The 10,683-nt window shown below is 44.0% G+C and overlaps 1 protein-coding gene and 1 pseudogene across 1 annotated transcript; one reads left to right on the top strand and one right to left on the bottom strand.

The window, feature by feature from the left end:
* Positions 1–511: 511 nt before the first annotated feature.
* LOC135543783 (prenylcysteine oxidase 1-like) lies at positions 512–8,363 on the bottom strand (annotated as a pseudogene).
* A 771-nt stretch (positions 8,364–9,134) lies between these two features.
* fam136a (family with sequence similarity 136 member A) lies at positions 9,135–10,683 on the top strand. The gene is made up of 3 exons (XM_064971937.1): positions 9,135–9,431; positions 9,633–9,773; positions 9,861–10,683. Exons 1-3 carry the CDS (start codon positions 9,345–9,347, stop codon positions 10,047–10,049), a joined length of 417 nt encoding a protein of 138 aa, XP_064828009.1. The 5' UTR covers positions 9,135–9,344; the 3' UTR covers positions 10,050–10,683.

Here is a 10,683-nt window from a genome sequence, read left to right as displayed (position 1 = left end):
ACTCACAGTAAAATAAATGTACTTTGTGTTCTTATACTTCACTTTGGTCCCCATGGAAGACTCGTTTTATGGTACAATTTGCTCATCTCATACATGACAAAAACATTCCAAAAACAGAGACTAAATATTTTCTGAAAGCAAGTAGAAAGGCTGATTCTCAGATGTAAAGAGCATTGCTTAGTAATTTCAAAGGCACAATTTTGAAATATCTAAATACACTACAGTACATTTTCAAACGACATCAAATGATCAATGTGAATATGCAGTCTAATTGCTTTAATTACATTTCTAACATGAAAACATTTTAAACTAGAAAAAGTACAGGTGTTTGTTCTTCATGGTTGTTTTCATCATTGTACACCACCAAAACTTTTCCAATTATCTGTTGGCCAATTAAATTGCAAAACCACAAATTTCACCAACCAATTTGCTTTACAATCTTTTCAACACTATACCAGAGGTAGAGCACTTCAGACACAGCAGGAAGACATACAGACATTTGTTTAGATGGTTCACTCAGAGGGTCACAGGGTACATTTTCCAGATGTATTTGACACTCATTTCTAAAAGTTAACAGTATCTAAAGCAGCTACTGTATATATTTGAAAACCCAAGTGCCTTGTCTTTTCAATCATTTTACTTTTACCCTGAAGTATAGCATAGTTCCCTATGCTGTTGTCACAGTGATCATTCTATTCAGTACAGTACAAGAATATCATCTGCTGAAAATTGTGCACTAATGTTGCAGTTGATATTATTTAAGTTGACTTTTCAATTAAAAAAATACATTAAAAACAGTGGGTCAATGGATTTCTTCAGTGTTAGATTCATAATGAGGCAGAACACCCCAGACTAGTATTCACCTGACAGGAGTGTTTTACTGTGGAATATATCAGAATTATATTATTGCCATCTCTCATGATTCACTCTTCTCCGCCTCTGCTATCCCTCCTTCCTTCCCTCCCTCTTCATAGCTCTCCCCTCAGACGTGTGTAGGTCCTCCTGGTCGAACCTGCCCATGCTGGTGTGCCAACAGTGCCAAGTTCCTGGCTGAGATGGTGCTTATTTCCATGATGCTGGCTGCCCACACCACAGTGTTCAGGTAGTACAGGCGTTCATGAAGGATGAACGGAGAGGTCCCGCCGTGGTGTGGACTGTGAGCGGGATACTTTGTCTCCGATGATAGGAACATGTCCTGGAGCTGCTCCTGGGACAGAGGCTGAGGAGAAAACACCTTCCACACCTTGCTCTCATTGACTGGCGGGCATGAGTAGCCTGGTGGTATGTGCACGGGGTCAATGGAGCTCAGACTGTTGATGATGGAGTCTGTGGTGAGAATGCCTTTACACACTGAAGGTAGAGGTATCTCAGGTCCTCAGGTAGGACATGTTAAGGAGGCCAGTCTGGTGGAGGTGCCCAGGGTACTGGGAGGGGATAGGAGGGGAGAAGCCTGCAAAGGTGGAGAGGTGAAGCCTGCAGGCTTTCCCTTGTGGAGAGATGTGGCCACAATCACTATGTCATTCAGGGAATGTGTGAAGCCAGATTCCCAAACATAGTTCACCTCCTAAAGAGTGGCTGTGGTAAAAGTGGTAAAAACTTGTCATGTTTGGAGGACAAAGAATGCTGAGTTGCATCCAAAGAACACCATACCTACTGTGAAGCATGGGGGTGGAAACATCATGCTTTGGGGCTGTTTTTCTGCAAAGGGAAGAATGAAAAGGAAAGAATGAATGGGGCCATGTATCGTGAGATTTTGAGTGAAAACCTCCTTCCATCAGCAAGGGCATTGAAGATGAAACGTGGCTGGGTCTTTCAGCATGACAATGATCCCAAACACACCGCCCGGGCAAAGAAGGAGTGGCTTCGTAAGAAGCATTTCAAGTTCCTGGATTAGCCTAGCCAGTCTCCAGATCTCAACCCCATAGAAAATCTTTGGAGGGAGTTGAAAGTCCGTGTTGCTCAGCAACAGCCCCAAAACATCACTGCTCTGGAGGAGATCTGCATGGAGGAATGGGCCAAAATACCAGCAACAGTGTGTGAAAACCTTGTGAAGACTTACAGAAAATGTTTGACCTCTGACATTGCCAACAAAGGGTATATAACAAAGTATTGAGATAAACGTTTGTTATTGACCAAATACTTATTTTCCACCATAATTTGCAAATAAATTCATTAACAATCCTATGTGATTTTCTTGATTTTTTTTTCTTCTCATTTTGTCTGTCATAGTTGAAGTGTACCTATGATGAAAATTACAGGCCTCTCTCATCTTTTTAAGTGGGAGAACTTGCACAATTGGTGGCTGACTAAATACTTTTTTGCCCCACTGTAGGTCTGTAGCAGTTTGGGTCTAGAGTGTCACCCCCTTTGAAGAGGGGGATGACTGTGGCAGATTTCCAATCTTTGGGAATCTCAGACGAGATGAAAGAGAGGTTGAACCGGTTAGTAATAGTGGTTGCAACAATTTCGGCAGATAATTTTAGAAAGAGAAGGTCCAGATTGTCTAGCCTGGCTGATTTGTAGGGGTCCACATTTTGCAGCTCTTTCAGAACATCAGCTAACTGGATTTGGGTGAAGGAGAAATGGTGGGTGCTTTGAAGGGTGCCGGGCAGTTGACCGGGGTAGGGGTAGCCAGGTCGAAAGCATGGCCAGCCGTAGAGAAATGCTTAATGAAATTATCAATTATAGTGACAGTGTTTCCTAGCCTCAGTGCAGTGGGCAGCTGGGAGGAGGTGCTCTTATTCTCAATGGACTTTACAGTGTCCCAGAACTTTTTGGAGTTAGTACTACAGGATGCAAATTTTTGTTTGAAAAAGCTAGCCTTAGCTTTCCTAACTGCCTGTGTATATTTGTTCTTCACTTCCCTGAAAATTTGCATATCACGGGGGCTATTCGATGCTAATGCAGAACACGTTTTTGTGCTGGTCAAGGGCAGACATGTCTGGAGTGAACCAAGGACTATATCTATTCCTAGTTCTACATTTTTTTAATAGGGCATGCTTATTTAAGATTGTAAGGAAGGCACTTTTAAAGAATAGCCAGGCATCATCTACTGACAGGATGAGGTCAATGTAATTCCAGGATATCCCAGCCAGGTCGATTAGAAAGGCCTGCTTGCAGAAGTGTTATTCGGGAGCATTTGACAGTGATGAGGGGTGGTCGTTTGGTCGCACACCCATTACGGATGCAGGCAATGAGGCAGTGATCGCTGAGATCTTGATTGAAAACAGCAGAGGTGTATTAGGAGGGCGAGTTAGTTAGGATGACATCTATGAGGGTGCCCGTGTTTACGGATTTGGAGTTGTACCTGGTAGGTTCATTGATAATTTGTGTGAGATTGAGGGCATCAAGCTTGGATTGTAGGATGGCTGGGGTGTTAAGCATGTCCCAGTTTAGGTCACCTAGTAGCACGAGCTCAGAAGATAGATGGGGGGCAATCAATTCACATATGGTATCGAGGGCACAGCTGGGGGCAGAGGGAGGTCTATAGCAAGCGGCATTAGTGAGAGACTTGTTTCTGGAAAGGTGCATTTTTAGAAGTAGAAGCTAAAATTGTTTGGGTACAGACTTCGATAGTAATACAGAACTCTGCATGCTATCTTTGCAGTAGATTGCAACACCGCCCCCTTTGGCAGTTCTATCTTGGTGGAAAATGTTATAGTTAGCGATGGAGATTTCAGGGTTTTTGGTGGTTTTTAAGCCAGGATTCAGACACGGCTAAGATATCCGGGTTGGCAGAGTGTACTAAAGCAGTGAGTAAAACAAACTTAGGGAGTAGGCTTCTAATGTTAACATGCATGAAACCAAGGCTTTTTCGGTTACAGAAGTCAACAAATGAGAGTGTAACGGATACGGATGTGAAACAGCTAGCTTAGTTAGCGGTGCGCGGTAAATAGCGTTTCAATCGGTGACGTCACTTGCTCTGAGACCTTGAAGTAGTAGTTCCCCTTGCTCTGCAAGGGCCGCGGCTTTTGTGGAGCGATGGGTAATGATGCTTCGTGGGTGACTGTTGTTGATGTGTGCAGAGGGTCCCTGGTTCGCGCCCGGGTATGGGCGAGGGGACGGTCTAAAGTTATACTTTTACAAGAGCACCTGGGGAGTGGAGCGAGGCACTGCAGGACCTGGATGAACCTCTACATCACCAGAGGAACAGAGGAGAAGTAGGATAAGGGTACAGCTAAAGGCTATACGAACTGGCCATCTAGCACGTTCGGAACAGAGGGTTAAAGGAGCAGGTTTCTGGGCACGATAGCATACATTCAAGGCATAGTGTACAGACAAAGGTAGGATAGGATGTGAGTACATTGGAGGTAAACCTAGACATTGAGTAATGATGAGAGAGATATAGTCTCTATAGAGACGTTTAAACCAGGTGATGTCATCGCATATGTAGGAGGTGGAACAACATGGTTGGTTAAGGCATATTGAGCAGGGCTAGAGGCTCTACATTGAAATAAGACAGTAATCACTAACCAGGACAGCAGTGGATGAGGTATATTGATATTAGAGAGAGGCATGCGTAGCCAAGTGAACATATGGGTCCAGTGAGTGGTTGGGCTGACTGGGGACACGGCAATTCAGACCAATGTTTACATGCTAACAGTTAGTAGGTCGGGGCTAAACAAGCTAGTAGTTAGCAGACCGGGGCATGGGTCTGCCCCTGCTAAGTGACACCACCTCTGGAGACATCACACCACACATTTCGCAAGATTAGTTCAGTTCCCTTATGTTTTCAATAGTGATGTGAGTTTGTAAACAATTAGTTATTTCTGAACTACTCTTTTTACTGACTCATCGTTCATTTGAGTTGTTTGTTTGTCCTGCTGGCTGCAATGAATACAGCAGGATTAATAAGTGCTTCCCCGACTCAGCGTCTCCAGAGACGTGCTACGACCACCAACTGTCTATCAGTGTGCACAGGAAAATGTATAATGCAGCAGGCAGCAAAGAGAAGATAAAAGACACTGATAATTGATTGCATGGTGCAAGAATGACTGGAATTAATTTATTATTGAATGTTATGATGGACACAACTTTGTAGAACCAAAACATAGAGCCTGCCTCTCTGCTCAACAAGCTTGAACGCGAGAACAAATCATTGTTTGGGGGGCTGCATCGAACGATATTGTACTAATCCCTCACGGCAGTCAAGCAATTGCATTCCGCCAAGAGTCATCCACAATCTAGTCCGGTTGCTGACACATCTATAGACTTCATTTCAAAGGTATCAAGAAATATTGTATGTGTATGCCTAGCAATCACAAACGTAGGCCTACATTGTTAGAAGCACACTTTTATAAGTCTTAGACCAAAATGACAGCTCCAATAAACCCGTGCTATGGTGAACAAGGCTTGTAGTGTGGTGTGTTTACGGACATATTCAATCAATCCCTATACCAGTCTGCTGTTCCCACATGCTTCAAGAGGGCCACCATCGTTCCTGTTCCCAAGAAAGCTAAGGTAACTGAGCTAAACGACTACCGCCCGTAGCACTCACTTCCGTCATCATGAAGTGCTTTGAGAGACTAGTCAAGGACCATATCACCTCCACCCTACCTGACTCCCTAGACCCACTCCAATTTGCTTACCACTCAAATAGGTCCACAGACGATGCAATCTCAACCACACTGCACACTGCCCTAACCCATCTGGACAAGAGGAATACCTATGTGAGAATGCTGTTCATCGACTACAGCTCGGCATTCAACACCATAGTACCCTCCAAGCTCGTCATCAAGCTCGAGACCCTGGGTCTCGACCCCGCCCTGTGCAACTGGGTACTGGACTTCCTGACGGGCCGCCCCCAGGTGGTGAGGGTAGGTAACAACATCTCCTCCCCGCTGATGCTCAACACTGGGGCCCCACAAGGGTGCGTTCTGAGCCCTCTCCTGTACTCCCTGTTCACCCACAACTGCGTGGCCACGCACGCCTCCAACTCAATCATCAAGTTTGCGGACGACACAACAGTGGTAGGCTTGATTACCAACAACGACGAGACGGCCTACAGGGAGGAGGTGAGGGCCCTCGGAGTGTGGTGTCAGGAAAATAACCTCACACTCAACAAAACTAAGGAGATGATTGTGGACTTCAGGAAACAGCAGAGGGAACACCCCCTATCCACATCGATGGAACAGTAGTGGAGAGAGTAGCAAGTTTTAAGTTCCTCGGCATACACATCACAGACAAACTGAATTGGTCCACTCACACAGACAGCATCGTGAAGAAGGCGCAACAGCGCCTCTTCAACCTCAGGAGGCTGAAGAAATTCGGCTTGTCACCAAAAGCACTCACAAACTTCTACAGAGGCACAATCGAGAGCATCCTGGCGGGCTGTATCACCGCCTGGTACGGCAACTGCTCCGCCCTCAACCGTAAGGCTCTCCAGAGGGTAGTGAGGTCTGCACAACGCATCATCGGGGGCAAACTACCTGCCCTCCAGGACACCTACACCACCCGATGTTACAGGAAGGCCATAAAGATCATCAAGGACATCTACCACCCGAGCCACTGCCTGTTCACCCCGCTATCATCCAGAAGGCGAGGTCAGTACAGGTGCATCAAAGCTGGGACCGAGAGACTGAAAAACAGCTTCTATCTCAAGGCCATCAGACTGTTAAACAGCCACCACTAACATTGAGTGGCTGCTGCCTACACACTGACATTGACTCAACTCCAGCCACTTTAATAATGGGAATTGATGGGAAATGTTGTAAATATATCACTAGCCACTTTAAACAATGCTACCTTATATAATGTTACTTACCCTACATTATTCATCTCATATGCATACCTATATACTGTACTCTATATCATCGACTGCATCCTTATGTAATACATGTATCACTAGCCACTTTAACTATGCCACTTTGTTTACATACTCATCTCACATGTATATACTGTACTCGATACCATCTACTGTATCTTGCCTTTGCTGCTCTGTACCATCACTCACTCATATATCCTTATGTACATATTCTTTATCCCCTTACACTGTGTATAAGACAGTAGATTAGGAATTGTTAGTTAGATTACTTGTTGGTTATTACTGCATTGTCGGAACTAGAAGCACAAGCATTTCGCTACACTCGCATTAACATCTGCTAACCATGTGTATGTGACAAATAAATTTGATTTGATTTGATTTGTAGAATCATTATTGTTTCAGGAGGGTCCTGCGTGTTCTGGGCAATACTGAATCAAATGAACTAAATGAGTCGTTCTTTTGACTCAACAATTTGAAAGAACCTGAGTCAGTAAAAAGGGCCGAACTTCCTGTCACTAGTTTTCATTGGATGGCCACATAAGAGCACTCGAAACCACTTATCGAACTTAAGTCTTTTGTTAAAAACGCACCCTGAAAAAACACTGGTGCGGACACTTTGGCCATAATTCACAGGTGCCACGACGTCGTTGAGGAAGCTCTGAGAAATGTCCTCCCCCAACATGGCCGCCTCCAGGATCTGATTGGCTAGTGTGAGGAAACCGTCACCACCCATTGCATGCAGGAGCTTCTCCACACTGGTGAAGGAGTAGCTGAACTGCTGGTAGATTCTGTAAAAACAAGAATCAAAACATCACCTACCTACAATTAGCATTCTCTCATTAATAACATGTTTATTTCATACTAAAGGTTTTGACTGCTGTACTGTAAATAGACAGGTAGCAGAAACTAAAGTCTCACCTCATGAACTTGTCCGGAACACTGTCCACCCACATTTGCATCAGCAGTAAGTTGAACCTGTACTGCTGAAGCAGGTGCAGAAAGTTCACAATAAACCAGTCACTCTCTTCAAAGGTAAGCTCCTTTCCATGGGACATCGCATCTCTGGGAAAGACCTGAGATAAACAGGGGAGAAATATAGATGGGTGTCATATTAGTTCATCTGTGCACATGTACAGCACTCTTTCAGGAACAAACAAGTGTATTTCTGATAGGCTAACATGTCTCACTTAGTTTTTCAAGGAAGTGCTTCATGTGCAGGTTTAGGGTTGGAGAACTGGCCCCCCGTCTCGTACTCATAGCCCCCGATATTCTGGGTGGCCAGTCCCCACCCCCCCCCCTCTCCACCACAGTGCCTGGCTCAAACACATCGAACTTCACCACTGTCTCACGAAGTAAGCTGTTGCAGTGCCACCGATGCCCGCTCCAACCACAGCTCTACAATGTCATTCAAAATCCAAGGGGAGTGAAATGATACATTCACAAGTGAAAAAATGTGTCATAAATATGGGTCCTCTGAAATATAAATACTCTCTGGACCAATGGAACTAAATTAATGGTTGTTTTTGAACCTCCCTCACTGGATGCCATTGAAAAAGAAAATGGAATGTGTAGTCTGGACTGGGATTGGTTTACCTATCATCTTGGGTGGCTTTCTGAGTTTTGAAGCTGACTCTAGAGTCCCAAGAACAGGAGTGCCCTGATTACAGGGTTTTCGAAATCATCATGTCCTTTCAATTATTTCCAAGCAATGGCATCTGAGTAGAGAGTAAAGAAATCATCATTAAATTACAAAAATAACATAGGCGACATTCACAACTGATCAGTATTCAGAAACATGTCACTTTAATATGATTGTGTGAATTGCTGAGTCAATTTAGGACAGATAGCATAGCCTGCTGCTGGTGGTGACATGAGTAGTAAGACCTATCAAGTTTTTAAATATCTCTGTCTGGAGTCAAAGGGCAGCACACAATTGATATTTTGAGGAGCAGTCTTTCATGGTTATATTGGTAAAAAATTAAAATGTGTGATATTTTATTAACATCTATATCACCCCACTTAGTTGGCTAAAATCAAACAATTAGAAAGGACTGATAAGTGTGCACTGCTCACCATTTCAAAAGTCAGTAGAGGAAAATATTCTCAAGGAGTTCACGATTAAGTTTTACTACGAGTTTACAGAGGATCTTTAAAACGCAGCATGCTATTTACTCATCTTACTAGTCATTTAGTCAAAGTCGTTGAGAAAAATATATAGAATAAGCATAGTGTTGTAAAAGTTTAAAGTTAGGACTTCAAACTAAGTGGGGACTTCGGTCAAAGACATCTATAACTAACTCTGCTTCGGTCACATCGCGACCTTATTTGGAACCGGAAATTACCAAGATAATGCCGGAAGCTGGAGCGGATGTGATGTAATTGCCACCAGAACGAAGAGGCATGGTTTCACGGAGGTGACCTACAGTTTGAAACAGTAATGTAACAAGGCTTGCAAATCTTGCAATAGCATACTGTATGTCATTGGTGTGGCTGTTATTTAGCTTTGCAACTTAGCCAAACCTAATCTTCTAACAGTTAGAATTCCGTTTGAATACCCACGCTACTGAGAGCAACGTTTGAAATGGCAGAGGCGCATCAAGCTCGTGTACAGAAAACCATAGAGGACATGGTTCAAAGTTTAGAACGGGACCACATCCGCAAGATGCAAGTAAGTGGTTATGGAAATGCAATTTCAGCTATGTCCAATACATACAATGCAATCCTGTATATTGTGCAGTGAATTATCTACAAACTTTGGTTTTTACAAATCACCCCCTTCTCCAGGCATAGATAATTTGCCACATTTTATTGTCAACACTTAGGCTTATATCAGAAGCACAGTTCAAATATTTCTTGTGAATGTATCCAGGGACTCATGTTCAAGTGCAGTGCAGAGTGCTGTGAGCGCTCCACAGACTCCATGTCACAGGTGCACAATTGTATCGAACGCTGCCACGCTCCTCTGGCGCAGGCCCAAGGACTAGTGACCAATGAACTCGAGAAATTTCAGGTGAGTTTCATGTGGTGTACATAGAATTTGATACATAGAATTTGCAGTGATTGATTGTGATTAACATTCTGTCTCCCTCATGCCCAGGACCGGCTGACCAGGTGCACCATGCATTGCAATGACAAGGCCAGGGACCTGTTTGACTCTGGTGCCAAGGAGCCTGCCGTGCGGGCCATGATGGAGAACTGCGTGGGAAGCTGTGTGGACGACCACATCAACCTGATCCCCAGCATGACGCACAGACTCAAAGAGAACCTGGACTCTATTCCACAGTGAGGAGGAGGGAACAGCTTACTTCATATGCATGAGACAGGTTGGACTCTATACTACAGTGACTGTCATCTGACTCAAATAACACAGAGGAAGTATAAACAGCAGACTCAAAGATGGCTCGTTATTATCACAGTGAAAAAGAGGGAGTTATAAATGGCAGATCCAATACCTCAGTGAGGGAAAGGGACAGCTTGCAGGAATGAGATTTGGGTCCTGGTAAAAGGTTAATCAGGTCCATGCTGTCGGAGAGGGTGGGGGATATAGCTCAGCTCAGAGTCTGAAGAAACTACACATCCCCTGCAAACTGACTCTGTGTCTTTGTAGCATTTACTGTTTATTGGTTGAACCTAAGACCAGACAGGCCAGCTGAACTTACTCAGCATAACTGTGTAACATCAAAAATACCTGTCTGTGAACTGTTTGTAAAGGTATTTATTACATGTCCTGATAGCCTAGCTGTTGTATGATTGGAGTCTGTATTCTGCCTCGGTGCTCAAAATATTTGCAACCTGTTCCTCTCTCCTCTAGCATGATCTCTGTGCTGTTTGTTTTGTGGGAACCATACATGTTCTGTGATTCTTTCCCTCATCACTATATCAGTTTTTATATAAAAATGAAAGCAAATGGTGAAAATGGA

The sequence above is a fragment of the Oncorhynchus masou genome, chromosome 8 (genome assembly GCF_036934945.1).
Source record: "Oncorhynchus masou masou isolate Uvic2021 chromosome 8, UVic_Omas_1.1, whole genome shotgun sequence".
NCBI lineage: Eukaryota > Metazoa > Chordata > Actinopteri > Salmoniformes > Salmonidae > Oncorhynchus > Oncorhynchus masou.
Note: the sequence above shows the minus strand (reverse complement) of the source record. Positions and strands in the feature narration are given on the sequence as shown.

What these genes read in the sequence shown, in the direction of transcription:
- fam136a (XM_064971937.1), top strand. Translation starts at nt 9,345, where the DNA reads ATGGCAGAGGCGCATCAAGCTCGTGTACAGAAAACCATAGAGGACATG. An exon ending in ACCACATCCGCAAGATGCAA is followed by an intron (nt 9,432 to 9,632) that starts GTAAGTGGTTAT and finishes GAATGTATCCAG; the next exon opens with GGACTCATGTTCAAGTGCAG. An exon ending in ATGAACTCGAGAAATTTCAG is followed by an intron (nt 9,774 to 9,860) that starts GTGAGTTTCATG and finishes CCTCATGCCCAG; the next exon opens with GACCGGCTGACCAGGTGCAC.